The sequence below is a fragment of the Dipodomys ordii genome, unplaced genomic scaffold, assembly GCF_000151885.1.
Source record: "Dipodomys ordii isolate 6190 unplaced genomic scaffold, Dord_2.0 Scaffold209, whole genome shotgun sequence".
Classification (NCBI taxonomy): domain Eukaryota; kingdom Metazoa; phylum Chordata; class Mammalia; order Rodentia; family Heteromyidae; genus Dipodomys; species Dipodomys ordii.
In genome coordinates this window covers 639,490-660,127 of record NW_012267425.1, presented here as the reverse complement: position 1 = coordinate 660,127, position 20,638 = coordinate 639,490, and the positions used below count along the sequence as shown (strand labels likewise).

The 20,638-nt window shown below is 39.4% G+C and overlaps 1 protein-coding gene across 1 annotated transcript in view; it reads right to left on the bottom strand.

Annotated features, from left to right (window-relative positions):
• Gab3 (GRB2-associated binding protein 3) overlaps nucleotides 1-19,517 on the bottom strand; it is a 32,928-nt gene extending 13,411 nt beyond the window's left edge. Inside the window, exons 1-7 of the mRNA XM_013035411.1 lie at nucleotides 19,214-19,517; nucleotides 12,149-12,368; nucleotides 11,196-11,671; nucleotides 8,996-9,051; nucleotides 8,029-8,248; nucleotides 5,880-5,961; nucleotides 4,653-4,755 (exon numbers count right to left, since the gene is read on the bottom strand). Of these exons, the coding sequence (XP_012890865.1) occupies nucleotides 4,653-4,755; nucleotides 5,880-5,961; nucleotides 8,029-8,248; nucleotides 8,996-9,051; nucleotides 11,196-11,671; nucleotides 12,149-12,368; nucleotides 19,214-19,478 (1,422 nt within the window). The 5' untranslated portion in view covers nucleotides 19,479-19,517. The remainder of the gene's footprint in view (nucleotides 1-4,652; nucleotides 4,756-5,879; nucleotides 5,962-8,028; nucleotides 8,249-8,995; nucleotides 9,052-11,195; nucleotides 11,672-12,148; nucleotides 12,369-19,213) is intronic.
• Nucleotides 19,518-20,638: the final 1,121 nt, after the last annotated feature.

The following is a 20,638-nucleotide window of genomic DNA, read 5'->3' as shown; positions in this document are numbered from 1 at the left end:
TCCCCCACAGTATAACCCCTGTTTTCACTGTATTTGATGTTGGTATAATTTGTGGAGGGGAAGGGAAAAAACAAATTGCTTAAATAGGGATACAGTTGGACCCATTGCACCAATGAGATGCACAAGACGTTATGTCAAAAATGAAGTATACATCTTTGGCGCGGGAGGGGGATTGGGGGAGTGAAGGGGGTGGTAAGGGGGGGAGATGGGAAGGGATGGGAAGGGGAAACAAAGGAGGAGGAAACAATGCTTGATAAGAAATGCGCTCATTACCTTGTCCATGTAATTGTAACCCCTCTGTACAGTATTTTCACAATAAAATATTTATTTAAAAAGAAAGTCACACACTATGTTCAAGTTGCTTTCATTCCAGGTATGCAAGGTTGTCCAACATATGGAAGTCGATACATAATACAGCATAGAAACAGAATAAAAGATGAAAATATATCATCATTTTGGTTGATCTTGAAAAAGCTTTTGTCAAAATTAATCATTCTCGCATAATAAAAATCTCAGAAGAAACCAGGAACAGAAGGAAATTAACTGAACATAACATAGGCTTTATGTGACAAACCTATAGTTAGTATACATACTAAATGATGAAAAACTAAAATCATTTCCTCTAAAGTAAGCAATGAGACAATGTGTTCATTCTTATTAAACATAGTACTGGATCCCTAGCCAGAGGAATAAGGTAAGAGAAAGAAATACAAGGGATCCAAATAGTGAAGAAAGAAGTACAATTATTCCTGTCTGCAGATAATATGACCCTAAAGGCAAAATACACTAAAGATTCCACTAAAGATCTGATGAATACCTTTCACAACATAGAATGATAAAAAAAATCAGTAATTTTCTGTATACCAACAATGAACAGGTGGAGAAATAGAAATGGAAAGCAATCCCATTTAGCCTCAAAAATATACTTAGGAATAAACTTAAACAAGGTGCCAAGAAATTTCTGCAATAAATTATAAAACCTTAAAGAAGGAAATGGATGAGAACACTAGGAAAGAGCTCCCATGCTTACAAATTGGGAAAATTCATATTGTAAACTAGCTATCCTACTGAAATCAATCTATAAAGTCAATGCAATTGCCATCAAAACCTCAATATCATTCTTCAAAGAAACCCCAAATAGTTAAAGCAATCTTGAGTGAAAAGAGAAATGCCGAAAGTATCACAATTCCAGAGTTGAAAAGATCCACAGAATGGAAAATCTTTATGAGGCATACATACAAAAAGGGATTAATATTCATAATATAGAAGAATTTCCTACAACTGAATAAGAACAACAAAAAATAAACAACTCAATCAAAATATAAAGTATCTATCTAAAAAGATAAATGGCCAACAAGCACTTGAAAAGGTGCATAACATCACTAGTCATTATGGAAAGGTGAATGATAACCACAATTACATTGCTACTGCATATTGATAATTATGCCTATTATGCAATGTGGATGGAATAAATGGTGAAGATATAGGATTTGAATCTGTCAGAACCCTTGTATACAGCTGACAGAATGTAAAATGGTATAGCCACTGTGATTCTTTCAAAAATTTAAACATGGAATGTCCATATGCTCCAGCAATTTCACTTCTAGATATATATCCAAAAGATAGAAAGTGGGAACTCAAACGTACACTTCTATCTCTATATTTATAGTATCAAACTCAATGTCCATTATTGGATGGATACATGAGTGTGATGTATTCACATAATTAAATATGACTTAGATTTAAGGAGTAAAATTAATATATAAGCTATAATATGGGCAAATTAAAAACACTATGTTAAATGAAAGAATGCTGATATAAAAAGACAAATATATAATTCCTTCCACTTTTATAGAGGATCTAGAATAGGCAAATTCACAGAGACAGAAAGTAGAATAAAGATCAGAGGTTTGAGGGAAGGGGAATATCTATTTGAGATTAAAAAATGTTATTCAGATGGACCATGGTGATAGCTATACAACATTGTGAATGTATTTAATGTCACTGAATTGTACACCTAAACCAGTTAAAATAATAAATATTATGTTAGGTATAATATACTAAAATATATTTCTGAAGTAATAGAAAGAATATTTATAATGGTTTTAATGGCCTCTAACTTTGAAGGAATCCAAAAGTCTTTCAATGGGTAGATAAATAGAATGTGGCACATCCATACAATGAAATACTACTCAGCAATAAAAAAGAAGAAACTGTTGACATATGTGGCAATTTGGACGAATGTTAGCCATTATTCTGAGTGAAATAATCCAGCCACAAATGTACTGTTTAAGTCTATGTTGCATTATCAAAAAGACAAAACTATAGTGATGAAGAACAGATCAGTGGTTACCAGGGACTAGTGGTGCATAGAGGGTGTAGCTATAAAGAGGTAGCATAAGAGTATTTGGGAGAGATGAAACTGTTCAGCATACATTCTAAAATATGGTATTAGGTACTCAAATTTGTATGTTTGTATATGTATTCAAATTAGAATTGAACACCAAGAGAATCCATTTTATTCTATGTTTAAAAACTTTAAAAAGTATTATACTATGATAAAATTTAATGGGAGGTTTAAGACTCTAGAATTGTACTATAAAAGCCTTACAAAACTGTTGAAATCACAAGTTTGAAAAACTGATAGGGTAGAAAAAAACACATTAAAATTAGGTTTATTGTTAAAATTTTCTATAATTTCACGAACATTTAAAAGAACTATAAAAGAACTTGTAGATCAATAAAAACAGAAGTTATATTTCAACCTCTAGCCTTAATTTATAATAACTGGATCAAAACTTTTTCCTCAAAGAGCACAAATTAACATATACAATTGTGCACAAAATCAAAATGGAATCGTATGATTTTCTGACTACCATATTGTGCTATCATGTGGTATAAAAGAAATAAGGTAAATCAAAGTAATTAGCAACTTTCCTGTTTCTAAAGTTAAGCAAACACAGTTGGATGCACTGAGACAGCCTAAACAACTATACGAACAATTGTACAAGGCAGTTTCTTCACAGCTACTTTGAACAGGTGCTCTTAGCTCTCCAACTACTATGTTGTATTACTTAGGAATACAAACAATCATTGGCCACTGACTACAAACTTAGGTAAGCAATTAATCCTTAACTGTATTGTCAATGAAACCTCTGCTCTTTCTCACAACCTCAAAGATCAGAAGTAAACTGCTGGTGTCTGGAATGACTCTGCACTTGCTTCCATTATATTTTAGGTTTACTTCCCCTCTCTGTTCTCTGGAGACAAAGCACAGCTGTTCAGTATCCTTTATAGAAGTGTTTTCTTCTAGAAGTTTCCCAAGGGCCATTACTAAGTGTAAGATTTGTATATGAGTCATTTTCCATCTGCATATGGTTAAGTGCACTTACAGCATGATTATTATAAATAAAAAGGCAAAATGAAGCATTTAATTATCGCTTTCTGGGAAAGCATTATTTTTGGATTTTCAATTGCCTCTTATTCTGTTGTATAGGAGAAGATTGTCTTCTCTACAGCAGATTGTAACAATGCCTTGAATATTGTCCTTAGATCTCTTTTCAAAATTTCAGGTTCACACTCAAATTATCTACAGAATCTAATGCTATATTTCTTGCTTTTTATTTTATTTTCTTAAGAAAAGATTTTATTAGCACTCATTAGTTGATAAGTGGAAGTTCATGGTGATATTGCCATATATCCATACAATGTACTCCACTAATGCCATCTCTTCTATTGCTCTTACCCCCCGGCTCCTTCTTCAAACAATTTCAACAGGTTTCATTATTCTATGTTCACATAAGCATATAAAGTATTTCAACCATATTCACCCTCAATGGACCTGTTTTCCTTTCCTGCATTTATTGTGTTAGTGTATATTAATTGTGCCAAGAAGTTTCTCCATGGTATTTCACACATGCATATATTGTGTTTTCATCAGAATACCTCCCCCCTTAATTGCTCTCTCTGCTTCTTAACCTCTCTTTATATTTCTAAATTGAGTATGGGCCCAGTTCTAGCTACAGTGTTATGCAAAAATTTCTTCTAACAGTATTTTTAAAAACCTATTATCTTAATAGCATACAAGATGAAGAGAATAGAAGGGACAACATGGCAGAAAGTAGCTATTAACACTCTTCAACTCTGAATGGCTAACCAAAGGATGGGGATGTCTATGTCTCTATCCATCTAGATCTATGGACTCACACTATAACAGTGGTCTTCAGAGATTATGACACACCAGGAAGGTTGGGAGTCAGGTGTTCTTATAAAAGTGAGCCTCTAATATGTGCTTTTTCACAACCTAGACTCTGGACATCCGGGAAATTACAAATCTATCGGGGTCAAACAGAACACCACAGCCTCGGTGAAAAGAATTGCTGACATTTTCATTTTGTCATAACATGGGCCTCAGCCCTGGGTTCTCCTGAAATATTGTGGCCTCAAAATGGCATGAGGATCTGAATATTGCAGGAAAGAAAAATAGCTTCAAATTGATTCACTTGTAATCTAGAAAAGATGTGACCTGGTTTTATAATCAAGTGAGTGTTTTAAGGTTGCACAGAGATTTCTGAGGGATGTGTTTTCTTTATAATGAACTCACAAGACTATAGACTGGGAGAAGAAAAAGAACATGAAAAATATAGGATTACCATTTGGATGTAGCTTTCTTCCTCTTCTCTGGTAACAGAATTGGCAAAAAATCTTGCAGAATTAATATTGTTTCTTTCTGGAGAGAGAAAGCTGGTTCGATTGCTAAGAACAAAAAATATAGATGAGGTCAAGGCAATGTCTTACAGCTGTTCTGAAAGGCAGCCAGGAACTGACATGGCCCCATGGGGTTTGAGCCCTCCTCTTCCAGACACAACTTCCTTCCGGCCCAAGCAATTTCTGAAGAAGCAGAGACTTTCCAACAGCTCTGTTCCATTCTGGGGCAAATGGCTCACAATGTCTTTTTCCTAGGTCCCCAATCTGATACAGCTTATGAGCTTTCTAGAAACAAACCAGTTAACAAAAACAAAACAGAAAAGAAACCCGCAAAATAACCCCACTTATTTAGGGAAAAGCCCTACTTCTTTGGAGTCTGTTAGTGTCTAGAGTAACCAGGAAAAGCAAGAAGGTATGGTCACCATTCTGAGAGGACAAGAATAAGACTGTGGAACAATTTCTATCATTCTCTTGAAGAGAGAAACACAGTCTGTATATCTCTGAAGTTTTCCCTGGAAATACTACTCGTTTCAGAATTCTGCTTTACAAAGTCATTGTGCTTTGTGGTATTTGCTGTGAACCAGGAAACTACTGGGCTAGCCTCAGGACTCTGCAAATGAAATTTCTAAATGGTAGATGAGTGAGTGCAGGTAGATTTTTGGGTCTCTCTACCCAACTCATGAAATATCCCACCATCTCTGAGAGCTATTTTATGCCACATTCATAAAGTTGGACTTCTGGTGGTCAGCTATTAGTCCTGGCCCTGTCCCTGTGTCATAACTGTTCACTGTGACAGAATTCTACATTTCTTTCTTCTCAGGAAATCTGAGTTTGGATTGAAAAAGAACTCATGTTTGTTGGCACTGAAATTTAAGCTTGTAAATCAGCTCAGGATCTATAGGACAGCTATCTTTAACCACAAGAAAAAAAGAGTTTTGCAAAGACAGATGATTTAGAAGATGCAAAGGAACAAGAGGAGATGAGAGAATGAGAGAGATGATTTGTGCTCCAGTTCCTGGCTCCTGGCTCTTGAATCTCAGAAAACCCAGTCATATTCCATCCTTTGTGCTACAAAACCACTTGCGACTGTGGATAATAAACCCAGCCCCTTCTTTGGGGGTTGCAACCACAAGAGGCCGACCTAAGGCTGGAGGTGACAATCAGACACTTACCAAGGCACAGTGCAGGTCCTGGCTAGCGATGCATGTTCCCGGATGGTGGAGAGGTTTCTCAGGTCCAGGGGAGGTGGCCGTGCTATGAGATAATGCAGTTCATTTTCAGGGATTCAAGACCACAACCTGAAGACTATAATAAACTGCAACATTCCACTTGCAAACAACTATCAAGCAAATGGTCACATTACCTGCTGGAGGTAAGACCATTCATTAGTCAACACACATTTTTGAGACCTCCTGTTGGTTAGGCCTGATTCTAGGTGTTTCAGACATACTATGAAACGACCAAGAAAAATCTCTGACCACGTGGAATATAAATGCATTGCAGACACTCCATGTGTCTAAGAGGCAGAGAGAATCTCCAGGTTCTACTCCTACCACCTCCAGAACATCATCTGCTTGCAGATTCTTTTGCCTAAAATATTCTTCCCTATGTCCCTGGTTCTTCATCTTCACAAGTCAGCTGAATTTCTCCTGCTTAGAGAGCCCTTCTTTGACTTCCAGACAGGATTAGACCCTAGGTCATGCATTTCATGGGTTCCTCTTTTTGGTGTGTTCACTGAAGTAGCCTCTGCATCTAGAGAAGGGCTTGGTATTTGCCCTCAGTGGTATCTGACTGCTTTGCTCTCTACTTCCTCCACTGTACTGTAATGGACAGAGACTACTTAAGTCTTCTCTGGGTCACCTGAGCCTGTGACAGTGACCTTCCCATTGTCCAACTATTTTCTCAGGTGCCTTGGGTCTGGGCAAATGGCTGGGCTGGAAAGAGCACATCAGTTACCTGGTTCCTGGGAGGTGTCTCCTGGCAGCACAATGAGCACTCTCATCCCAGAACTCATTCCTTCTCACACAAGATTCCACTTTTGTACCTACCTGCTGAACATCCAGCCCTAAGTCAACCAAAAAACTTCTCTCTGCCAGTGATCAATAGACATATATGGCTATTTATAATCACAATATGACCAAATGTATTGAAATTAAATAAAAATAAACTGCAGTTCCTCAGTCACATTAGCCACACTTTACATGTTCAATAGTTACATTTATATCACCACAGAAAGTTCTACTGAATGGTATTTCTATACAAAATTAATTGAGTAAAACAATAATAGGCACTTAAAAGTTATAAGGCCCCTGTGAAATTGTTTCTCATCAGAATTGATAGTTATTTCCTCTGTACCTCTAAGACAGAGTCTGTACTTCTATTTAGTACTGACTTCATAATTCTTTTTCTTCCAGGTGTTTTTTTTTATATATTTTCCTTCCTCTCAGACTGAATACTTCTTTCTTCCTCACGTTTGCGAACCATGCAGTGCTTAGCATAGCACTACACACATAAAAAATGCTCGGCAAACAGGCAAATATGGTCTGTTTCAAACTCAAGGGGGTATGATTAGGATGAACCAGGCATTAGTAGGGGCCTTAGCAGCCTTGAGAACAGATCATATGGATTATAAAAGACCACAATTACTGTATCAATTGCGTCCATGTAATCACACAGCCTACTGGGAAAATGAGGTTGCAAAAGAATCAAGTTAAGAAGTCCCTTTGACTTGTCTTTTCTCTTTCCCACTTTCACCACTATGTCTGTCTGTGAAGTGTAGCAGAACAAAGAGGCTGCCTGGAAGTGGTAACACAGAAGCTAAAGATGTCCTGTGTGCACAGGAGTTAGATTGCTCATTTCTTAAGTCTTCTACCATCCACATCCAGGTTTGCTGAGGAGTATGCACAGAGAAATAAGTGATACATTGAATTTGATGATGTAATATATTAAGAAATTGGTGTTGAAGGTCATTCTTGGCTGCAAGAAGGCTGGCACTGTGGTTACATTCAAGTATTGGTTAAATGAGGAAATGCTGCATGACTTTCATTCTAATTCATCATCACCTATCTTCATCATTGGAAACAGCCAAAGATGAGTTCTGTGGTGTGAATTTGTAGGCTTCATATTTAGGGCCACAATTTCTATAATTTCCCTAAGTCCTTTTGTCATTACAGTTTGGGTCAGTAAAGTGCCCAGTCCTTCCCATTTTATCTCGGCCATTTCTTCCTTGTACTTTGTAGCTCTTGGGATAGTCTTCTAGTGCTTCCTCCTCAAGTATTTTTGCTCTTCTCCCTGACATAGCAGGTCTGACCAAGTGCTTACCTTTCCTTTGAGGTTTGAGATCTCTGTTCACTGGAGGAGGTTCCAAGTTTGCAGGTAACTCAGGCAGTAGGCTTGAGATGCTTCCTGAGCTCATTGGGATGTAGTCATCCTGGCTGCAGTGGGTTCCAAGACCAGAGGCAGTGAACTTGGGGCTCATGGGCACATAGCCGTCTTCAGTACTGGCTGAAGTTGCAGGGCACACTGGAGAAAATTTGCATGGCTGCAAGAGAACAGTAATAGATTAGGAACCCATTAGACTCATGATGGAAACTGCTACCAATGGCCACAAAGGTTGTGCATATAGTTTTAATTCCAGATTGCTCAACAATTATGAATATCTTCAAGAAATTTAGACAAGCCTCTACCCAAAGTTCTGCACATAGATCTAATGTGTGAGAATAGAAGATAACCCCCCTAGATTTGATGCTGGAAGACTGAAGGTTTTTAACTTATCATGCAAATGTTTTGAGTATAATATGGTGCTTAAGTCTGTTATCTCAAGTAGACCAATGTGTAGATTACTTTTTTTTTTGTTTGGTCGGTCGTGGGGCTTGAACTTGGGACCTGGGTACTGCCCCTCAGCTCTTCAGCTCAAGGCAAGCGCTCTACTGCTTAAGCCACAGTGCCACTTCCACTTTTTTAGTGGTTTATTGGAGATAAGAGTCTCATGGGCTTTCCTGACCGGGCTGGCTTTGAACCGTGATCCTCAGATCTCAGCCTCCTGGGTAGCTAGGATTACAGGCGTGAGCCACCGGCGCCTGGCCAATGTGTAGATTACTAAAATGTTTAGGGTCCTTATGGAACACTAAGTCCAGTAATTCTCCAACCAACTGAAGTCCTAAGGGGAAAATAGATGAATCCTTAGAGATTCCACGAACTGAATTTCAAAAGATTTTAAGGGAACAGATACAATGCAGGCTATTTTTGGTTAAACTTAATCTTAAAGGAACCTGAATACCAAACTTACCAGGTTTAAACTTAGCCGCTTGTCTCGGTGTTTTAAGGATTGGCCTTCTATGTCAGCTGCAAGAAACAAGCTGGAGTGATGAGAACTGCAAGACATTATCAACAGAAACTAGGGTCCAAGACCCTATACTCTCCAAGGTCTGTGCTCAGCTCCAGAGATGGAGAGAAACAAGAACACATAATTTCAATACACTTGGCTTGATATTGAGTCTAGCTGAGCAGTCAGAACTCATTCCCCAAACACATGGCAAATCAGTCCAGATTTTGAAGAAGATAGAAATCTCTATCTTCTCTCTATGAATAGGGAAGAGATAGCAAGTATGAGCAGGTAATTAACAAATGCTTATTGCATTTATTACATAACTCCTCTGAGTTTAGACATGGTGGAAGTAGAGGAGGGTGTTGAGAGGAGAGGTTTGAAATATTCTTTGCAGTGAGCAGGAGAACAAGGTAGACAGAGAATCAACAACATCAAGTGGCCGCATTGAGGGCCCAACTGAGATCTATGATCATGAATCAGTGACCATGATTTTCTGTAGCCATAGTCAGCTACTCAGGCATAGCCATAGATAGGATAGTTGGATTAATATATGACTAGAAATGTGTAAGATGGGTGTGAAAATGAAACCCAAAATTTAGAATAGTTGTTAAATTCAAAGAAGTGTCCAGAGGGTATCCTGAATACTACCTAATAATGCCAAATGATACCACCTAATAATACCAAAGTCAGACAAAGAGAATATAAGAAAAGGAAACAAGGGCTGGGAATGTGGCTTAGTAGTAGAGTGCTTGCCTAGCATGCATGAAGCCCTCGCTTCTATTCCTCAGTAACACATAAACAGAAAAAGCCAGAAGTGGTGCTGTGGCTTATGTTGATAGAGCTCTAGCTTTGAACCAAAGAAGCTCAGGGACAGTGCCCAGGCCCTGAGTTCAGTCCCTAGGACTGGCAAAAAAAGAAAAGGAAACAAGACACACACACACACAAACACACACACACACACACACACACACACACACACACCATAGATATACAATTCCTCTAAAAATATGAATAAATTGAATTAACAATGTAAAAACATTATATACGAGGGCCAAATGGAATTTACCTCAGGTATACAACGCTAGTCCAATATTTGAAAATCAATAAAGTAGGAATAAAGAGAAACTGCAACTTGATAAAGAAAATCTACAATAAACTTTATTGGGATTTTAAAAAAAATCTTTCATTCATGATTTTTTAAATCAATTAAGTATGATGGTAGCTGTACTTAACGGTGAGAAACTCAAATATTTGCTCTATAAAGAGCAAAGCAAGGACATCCCTTGTCCCACTAATTTTTAACACTGCACTGGAAGTACTAGCTAATGCAACATGACAAACAAAGGTAACTAAAAGTGTACACATTAGAAAGGAAGAAACAAAGGAAAAATGACATCATTATCATATAAAATGTGAAAGAATCAACAAAAATTTCTTGGAATAAAAATATTCCTGGAATAATACATTATTGCAAGGTTTTAGAGTATAAAGTTATATAAAATTCACTCACTTTCCTATATACCAACAATGACCCATGGAATTTGAAATTAGAAACACTACTATCTATAACAACACACCTCAAAAATGAAATGTGTTTATTTGGTATAAATATAACAAAATACTACCAGATATATGTAAGGAAACCTACAAAACTCCTAAAATAAATCAAAGAAATAAATAAGTGAACTGGGTGTTGGTCATTCGCAACTGTAATCCTCACTATTCAGGTTGCTGAGCTACAGAGGATCAATAGTTGGGGCCAGCCTGGGCAAAAAAGCCTGAGACTACATCTCCAAAACAAAGTGTTAGAGGCCTGGCTCAAACAGCAGAGTGCCATCCATGAAAAAGAAAGCGGAAGCCTGGTGCTGGTGGCTCATGCCTGTAATCCTAGCTACTCAGGAGGCTGAGATCTGAGGATCCCCATTCAAAGCCAGCCTGGGTGGGAAAATCTGTGAGACTCTAATAAACCACCAGAAAACCAGAAGTGGTGCTGTGGCTCAAGTGGTAGATTGCTCTCCTTGAGCTGAATTGCTGAGCAAGTGTAAAGCTTTGAGTTCAAACCCCTGTACAAGCAGGAAAAAAAGCCAAACTCTTCCAAGTTAAGCTGGTAGTCCTTGCCCAGGTTTCTCTCTGTATCTGAATTATAACACTTGACACGTACCTTTCCAGGTTCTCACGTGGTCTAAACCAGAGATAGAGATTCTTCTGGGCACCACACTGCATTCTGGCTTCTTGCCATACCCATGCCACAGGACCTGCTCTTCTTGGCGCCGTTCAGAGAGATAACTTGGCTTAGGGGGACGGGGAGGTGGACTGTTGGACATAATGTCTAGTTCTTTTGCTCCAAGGGGCAAAATAGCTTGTTTTTTATCCACACAAGCAGTGGGATTTAAGGCTGTTTCCAACAGTGGTAAAGAAGACAAGTGATCCCTAGGTGGACAGTTGATTTCTCTATTCCAGATCACAGAAGGCTGGAACCTCATGGACGCCATCTCCTGAGATCCATTCCCCTGGCGTGAGGGGTGCACCAAGCTACTGGAGGGTAGTGGCTGCAGGCCATCAACAAAAACGTCGTCAAATGAAGTCTGCTCCAATGAGCGATCTGAATTTGACCAGCTATCACATCTGGTGGGAAGACTGAGGGAAGAAAAGCATGTAAATCTGACTATGTACCCATCTACTCATGAAAACATCCATGTGGGCCTCATTCCCATTCCTTCAGTACCACTTTTTTTTTCTACTTGTAGAGTCATATTCCTTCTACAACCCTTGGTACAGGAAAAATTTTGTTGATTTTTAAAAAAATTCTTTAGAAGCTTCAGATGCATATGAAAATGAAAGGCTACAAATGAAAGCCACAATGCCAAAGTACATGACTCATTTTGTTTAGGATACTGCTTCATCTTTCATAGTGGTTGATAGTGATCAGTGGTACGAAGAGAGGTGACAGCAGACACACCCACCAGAAAACAGTCCCACTAAACAGGCTGATTTTGTCAGGTGCACTGAGCACATCTCAGAAGCAAATTGTGCAGGAGGAGGCAGTTCAGGCTCTGAGAACAGAGGAGAGTATGGCAGAAGGCCCAGCTCAGACAGTCCCATGTGTAAGCGTACCTGGTATGGTGCAGTCTTCCAGTCTCACAGTTGGACAGGACCAGATAATCAGGAAGGAAGAGAAACTCTGACTCACTTCTGGTTTCCTCAGTGGTCATGGTATTGGTGTTTGGGTTACTTCTTGGCAAAGAAGAGCTGGCAGCATGGACAGTATGAAGAGAGCTGGCAGGGGATGGCCTGAGGGAGGAGGGCATGCGAGAGAGGCTCTCCATGGAATCTGCTGGAGAAATCATTTCCCAGGTTAGTTTTTTAAGAATGGCTATAACACTCACTCAAAATTTCACAAACAGCATTCAAGAAGCCAAATAGAAGATGCAAATCACAGCTGGTGTTTGTACTGATGGAGGCGACCATTTCCCCAAGCTATAAACAATGTCTGGGAAAGAAAGCCAATGTTCCAAGAGTGAAGTGTTGAATCAATTAAGAGTAAAAAAAAAGACAGCATTCTTGGCCTGAAACTCTGCAGTTAGATAGTCTACAGACAGCCTCTTTATGGCCCTCAGCAGCAGTCTTGCATCATTGTTTATTCACTCAACAAATATACATATACATGTATGTATTTATGTATAACAAGTCTATGTTATATACTTACACATACATTTATGTATAGATGTGTGTTGAGGGCTTGGTACCCAGCTGGTGGATCTAATTGAGAGGTTATTGGATCATGAGGGTTCTGACCACATCATGGACTGGTGGAATTATTGAGTGGTGAGAGGAATTGGACCTTGCTGGAGAAAGTAGGTCATGGGAGCAAGTCTTTGGGTGCTATATCTTTTCCTGCCCCTTTGCTTCCTGTTTTCCATGAAGTGAGCAATATGCCTGCTGTCGTTCTATGTCAGGTTCAAAGCAATGAATCCAACTGACCATGGATTGAAACCCCCAAACTGTGAGAAAAAAATAAATCTCTTTTCTATTTCAGTGGTTTCAGGTATTTTTCACAGCAACAAAGACTGATGAGCACAGAAAATTGGAACTAGGAGTGACAATGTGGTTCAGGAGCCTTTGTTACATGTGGTGTATTATATGTGGCAAAGACCTTGTCTGCATTCTGTACATACACTGGGACATTAAATACGGTTAAGTTTAAAGATGATGCACTAATTAATATGGAGTAGGAAATTTCAAGGCAGAATTCATGCATGGTATGGTTATTAACAGTTACTGTTAGGTAGGTTTATAGTGGAAATCTAGAGCAAAAGGCAGAACAAATAAACTTGCAGTGTGGGCAGAAAAATCCACGTAAAGTTGGGGTTAAGGAAGTTATGGTTCTTAAGGAGATTAGCACCATTTAAAAACTCCAAGTAAGGTTGGCACCAGTGGCTCACGCCTGTAATCCTAGCTACTCAGGAGGCTGAAATCTGAGGATCGCGGTTCAAAGCCAGCCTGGGCAGGAAAGACCGTGAGACTCTTAGCTCCAATAAACCACTCAGAAAACCAGAAGTGGTGCTGTGTCTCAAGTGGTAGAGCGCTCTCCTAGAGCCAAAGAGCTGAGTGGTAGAGCACTCGCCTAGAGCGGAAGAGCTGAGGGACAGCATCCAGGCCCAGAGTTCAAGCCCCACGACCAACAAACAAACAAAAAAACAAACAACCTCCAAGTACTTTGTGCTAGGACAGTAGAAAAGATGTCTTGAGGACGTCTGTGGAATTAGTGTGACCTCAACCATCATTACATGGTCAATGGTATGAAAGTCTAAACTTGTTTGAAAGACTTTCCTTTGAGGGGAATGCCACTAAGGTGGCTGGCTAGGCTGCCTAGGGAAGTCATTACTTCAAGTGCAGTTGCCCAGGTTCTCAGAGGTCATTGTAGTGTGTTCCACCTAGTTTGAACTAGTGGCAGATATCACCATTATTCACATGACACCGGTTTTGTTTTTTCCCATGCAGAATCTAAGAGCTGCAGGATCTCAGATGCTTCTCTGTAGATGTCAAAGGAAAATGCAGGAGGCCAGGCCAGGCTAGGCAAAATGTGGTAGTTTGAGTTCCAGGGCAGCTGCCTATGCGAGGACAATGCATGAAACTGAAGGTAAAGCCAAAGACATAATAGAGACCCCAGGAAGCTCAAGATATCAGGAATGCAGAACATCTACTCAGGAAAACTGTAGGCAGTGAACAGAACTAGCCCAAGAGAGAGTCCATGTAAGCTGCAGCTAGCGAGGATATAAAGGATGGACTGCCCAGCCCTATGGAGCTCACAGCATGACAACTTGTTCCCCAGATGCTGGACATGGACTTACAGATTTTTTGGGGGGGGGTCCGGTCATGGGGCCTGAACTCTGGGCCTGGGCGCTGTCCCTCAGCTCTTCAGCTCAAGGCTAGTGCTCTACCACCTGAGCCACAGTGCCACTTCCGGCTTTTTTCTTTTTGCTTATGTGGTGCTAAGGAATCAAACCCAGGGCCTCATGCATGCAAGGCAAGCACTCTACTACTGAGCCAGCTTCCCAGCCCCGGACCTACAGATTTCTAAATCATTTCTTTATTGTCTTTAATGAATTGTACAAAAAGGTGTCCATTTATGTGTGCAGTACATCTTGGTCCTGTCACCCCTTCCATCATTCTCCCCCTCTTCCCATTTATCCCAACCCCACTTGTCCCCTAAGGTTTCCTAGATCCATTTTTACATATATATATATTGAGTATTATGACCAGCTCTGCCCACCATTTCTCTCTCTCCATTTGTCCACCTTGTGTCTTTAACTTGCACTCCCCTCAGACAAGACCTGTTTTAGCTTCCTGGTATTCATTTTGTTGAATTGCCTGTTAAGTGTGCAAAGAGGTTACACCATGGAAATCTACCCCTGTTCATAGATGTTTCTATTTTAGATCTAACTTCCACATATGAGAAAAAACATATCCCCTTTGTCTCTGGGCCTATTTTACTTCACTCAATATATTTTTTCTAGCTCCACCAAATTCTCTACAAATGATATATATTATGGATGAAGAAAGTTCTAATTCTAATTTTTATTGACACATTCATTTGTAGAGCATCTGGGCTGTTTCCATGACTTGGTATTGTGAATAGTGCAATAATGAACATGGGTGTACAGGTACTTTTATTGTATCTTGACATGAAATCTTTTGGATAAATGCCCAAGAGTAGTATTACTAGATCATAGAGTAGTTCTATTTTGATTTTTTTGGAATTGCCATGCTGACTTCCATGGTGTTTGCCCTAATTTAACATTCTCATTCTCATCAGTGGTATAAGAAGGTTCCTTTTTACCTGAATTCTTACTAGCATTTGTTTTTGTTCATATTCTTGATGATAACCACTCTGACTGGAGCAAGAGGGAATCTCAATTTGTTTTGATTTGCATTTCCTTTATGGCTAGAGATGTTAAACATTTCTTCATGTATTTATTTGTAATTTTTACTTCCTTTGAGAAGTCTCTATTTAGCTTTTTGCCTATTTAGTAATTAGGCTATTGATTCATTGGGGGTTTTACTGTTTTGAGTTCCTTGTATATTTTGTTTATTAGGCCTTGTCAGACATACATTTCAAAGATTTCCCATTCTGTAGGCTGTTTTTTTTGTTTTGCTTTGTTGTTGTTTTTCACCATATAGAAGCTTTTTAGATTGACCAAATCCTATTTGTTAGTTCTTTCTTGCTGAGCCCCTGGAATTCTACTCAGGAAATTCCTGCCTATGCCAATAAGTTCTAGTGTTTTCTCTAGCTTTTCTGTAATGGTTTCAAGGTTTCAAGATCTATAGAACGTAATGTTTGCCCTGTTGGGTTTTGGTCTTTCATTGGTCTGATCTTTGCTTGCTATGATCATATTCTTCCCTTTCCGAATAGGAATGTTTACTCTTTGTCACTGTATGTTAGGACCATGTAAATTGTTTCTTTGAATTTTGCAAGACTTGAGCTTCTGTAGAGACTTTCAAATTTTGAGCAATGCCTAAACTGTTGAGATTTTGATTGTACATAGGATAGTTATATCATTCTGAGTGAAGTTACGACATTTTTATTGTCTTTATTTGGAAACTAGGTATGGTTTAAGGACTTGTGTTTGGGTGTCAAGTTGATAAGGAGTGGACTTGTGATCATCTTGATTTTCAACTTCACTGCATTGTCCATATGCCCGTGAAGGCATTTTGAGGGACAATTAACTAAGTGGGTAAGATATGCCCTGAATGTGGGAAGAACCATTCAAAATAAACCAGGGTTCCTGGCAACAAATGGGGAAGAAGAAGGAAGCCCGTGAGCAAAGGCTCCACCACATGCTCTTGCTGTTATAATGTTCTGCCTTACCACAAACCCACAGCAATGGAGCAAGTGAACTAAAGACTGAAACCTTTGAAACCAAAATAAATCTTTCTTTTTAAGTTGTTTTCCTTGGATATATGCCAAAGCAATGAAAAGTCTTATTAACACAGTGTACGTGTATATATAACCTAGTATTGCATCCACCATGTGACTAGAACTGTTCTAACCCTGATGATGTATCTGAGACAAAGACCTTGATCTTATCAGAGTACATTCTAACAGAAGAGTCAGACAAATAACACATAAGAAAAGAATTGTATTAATAATTCTTATCAGTAAAGAACAGGAAATACTTTCTCAAGAAGACTAACATTTTCTCCATCACCTGAGATCATGACATTACGATCAGAAAAGGCCAATGAGAAGCCTGCTTTTATTTCTCTTTTGAGCCAAACTGGCAGTATAGGATTCCTGAGTCAAAGAGACCCTAAACTACCTTGGTTCAAGTATGGGCTCTAGGACCTACTCATCATGTTACCACTTACCTTCTCCAAGTTTACTTCTCTTCAGAGGAGAGATAATAATAACATATGTGCCATAGAACTAGTATGGGGATAAGACAAGTTAATATGCAGAAATGTTTTGTTCTGATTGATAGTACTGGGGACTGATCCTAGTCAAGGCTTTATGCTTGCTAGTCAGGCTGGTGTGACATGCTCCTATTCATGCCTCCTGGATATTTGGTATGGCTGTCACATTTTGCCACACCTAAGTATTGATTGAGGTGGGGGTCTCAGAACTTTTTTGTCCCTGGGCTGGCCTGGAACCATGATTATTCTGATCTTTGCCTTTCAAGTAGCTAGGATTATAGGAGTGAACCATCAAAGCCAGCTACAAAGGCATTTTAACAGAGCTTCTAGCCTAGGTACACATAATATGATTATTATTTTATGGTTGTTAGTGACAAAACACTATATAGTCATTCCTTTTCTCTACAGTTTTACTTTTCTTTGTTTCAGTTACCAACAATAAACTTTGGTCTGAATACGTGAAATGGAAAATTCCAGAAATAAATAATTCATTAGTTTTAAATTGCAAGCCATTCTGAGTAGTCTGATAAAATTTTATTCCATCCACACTGTGCTGCCTTCAATGTGAATCACCCCTTTGTTCAGTGTACTCACATTGCATACACTACCCACCCATTGGTCACGTAAGTAGTCCTCCTAGTTATCAAATAGACTGCCATAGTATCACAATGATTGTTTCAAAGTAGCAGTTATTTAGCTTAATAACGGTCCCAAGTGGAAGAATAGTGATGCTAGGAATTTGAATAAGGAAAAGAGAAATCATAAAGTGAACTTTTCCTCTAGGGAAAAGTTGAAAGTGTTTTAACTTAATAAAGAAAAAATCAGGCTTTGGTGGCTCACACCTGTATTCTAGCTACTTAGGAGTTTGAGATCTCAGGATCATGGTTCAAAGCCAGCCTGGTCAGGAAAGTCCATGAGACTATTATCTCCAATTAACCAGCTAAAAGCTGGAAGTGGAGGTATGGCTCAAGTAGTAAGAATATCAGCCTTGAGGGAGGAAGCTAAGGGCCAATGCCTCACATCCTGACTTCAGGTCCCAGTAGTGGTACACAAAAAAGGAAGGAAGGAAGAAAAGAAAAGGAAAAAAAGAAAGAATAATAGAGTTTGGCACTATCCGAGGCTTCAGGGATCCTTGGAATGAATCCAATGCAGATAAGCTATTGTATGTGAAAATTCACAAGACTTGCTTGTCCGATACCTTGCTCTTTATTGCTGTTGTATTTTTTAGATACTGGCAAAGCTATATATGTTACCTATATATGCTTTGGTATAAATTCTGGATGAGAAAAGAAACAAAGTTAGCATGTACCAGGATGCATGAATATGTACATAATTTGAGCTGAAGGCAGGGAACAGCAGGGCTGGAGGAATTGGTCAGACTGTGACTTTACAAATATGCTTCATTGATTAAACCAAGGATAAATAACTTTCCATCAGTTCATTTTCCTTTATCTGAATGTTCTCAAAGCTCAGCAGTGTGACTGAAAAGCCTTACTGAATACATTTGCTGGTTCATAAGAAGGAAAGAATGGATGCAAATAAGACTCCCCATTGCCACCTACTGTTAATGTGGGTATTTTAGTGCCAGATGGTGAAAATCAGTAACTACTGAAATACTAAAGGAACTGTAGTCCAGATTCAGGGGTACTGTTTTGTCTATTAGAATAAGCCATTAAAAAAGAAGATTTAAATTCAAAATTTCATATTTTGAGAATCAGGTTATTGTGTAATAATGCCAGGGCTCAACAACAAAATCCACAAAGGGATTACAATGCATTTGCTATATGATATGGGAGGGGTGGTGTGTGTGTGTGTGTGTGTGTGTGTGTGTGTGTGTGTGTGTGTGTGAGAGAGAGAGAGAGAGAGAGAGAGAGAAACAAGCAAGACAGAGATAGCAAGTGAGACAGACAGAGACAGAGAGTGAGAGAGACTGGATCCATTGTTTCCTCTACCCAGAAATGGTCCAGAGAAAACTTGCAGTTTATTTCCCTTGCAAACATCTGCAGTGCTGTTTGTGAGTAGATCCTACTTTTACATGTTTTGGGTTTTGGGTTTGAATCATAGGACCAGGTGAAAGAGCAATGTGGCATTTCCAGTACTTTACTGTATCTAATTGAGAATACCTCTGATGTTAATTAGATGGCTAAAATATTTTCAAGGAGCCAGGCCTGGCACATCGTACCATTTTCCTACAATGGCTCTCCAGTGGAGGTACACCATCCCATGCTGTCCCTTAGCACACAGGAGCTCCAGCTTTGCTCTTACCTCCACTGCCCTCCAGATGACTGAGGTTGCAGACCTGACTGATGCTGTGCACCCACACCTGCATTTCTTCTTCAGTCTTGGCCACCAGGTAGAATGTACGGGAAGTGGTCTTGACAATGAACACAAAATTATTCTGAAATTCCTTCCGAACGAACCCGGGGCCTGCATGTTTCCACACAGCACATTCACTGAGGTCTATCACACGGATGGGCTTGCTGGAGTGCTTGGTCCTGTAGTACTCCAAAACATCTGGGTTGCCACTCATGCGACCCCGCCGGAGGACAAACCAGCGCTTGCGCCATGCCTGCAGAAACAATTCAACATCGAGTTACTATAGTAAGTGCTCTTTCTTATCAGGCTCTTCCAAGAACAATATGTTGTAATTGAAGGAAAGAAACAAATCAGCCATTCTAATAATGAGAGAATTCGTTTTAAAGATCAAGTGCATCATCATCTGCAAGTCTTTATTGTGTGAACATAAGGATGGGAGTCCAAGGATGCAATTCACATCCATAGTTTTGACAAGGAAATGGGGGAACCTCTGGATTCCCTATCTCATTACATGTACATTCTATGCCACTGTGCCAGCCCACATGGCTAACACATCCTTGCATTAGCCCCAATTAGGAATTGAGCACAGAGACGGGCAACACGCTGACCTAGCAGGACTTCCTCCCACTACAGACTCTCATTGTAACAGTTGGCAAATGCAAATGGAGAAATTTATGGCTGTGTGGTTTTCTCTCCAGTGCTGTGGCATGTGTGACAGCCGGAAGTGTGGTGCTGCTGAGAGGCATGGTGAACAACGAGGCAGGAAGTCTTGTGAATCTAGCTTCATTTATTACTGATACTTTTATAAGCCTATCAGCTCTGATCAAGAGGCCAAGGAAAAAGGAAAAGCCATCATCTGTAATGTTCTCATCTCTCTTTCTTTCTCAGATAACATGAGACTTGAGGTAGCAAAGAATACAAAGAAGTGCTGAAAAGTGAAAATGAAGACCAATTGTCACAAAAGAGCTACAAGTATGCCTTAAACTAACAGCTGGCAGCCATTCCAGGTAAGTTGATGCAGGTAAAGCCTGGCTTGGTTCTGCCTTTACAGACATATAAAGCTCTGAGGAAAGGTTTGCTTCTCAGGAGATCGACAAGGCAGTGCTTTTAAGACAGGGGAAAACAAGAGCATGTTCACATGCTCATTGAGATAAGCTAGGACAGAGGAAAGATGAATGGTTTCATGATCTCATGTTGCAAAAACATGACATTGGATGGCAAGGGACCACTTGTCTTGCCTGGAGATTTGGAACATGGGAGGTGGAAAACTTGAACTTATGGCAAAGACTGGCAAACAAGGCACGGGATAATGTCATGTGTGCCTACTGAGGAAAGCTTCAATGGGGAGCTTGGAGTGCCCCCAAAATTTCCAAG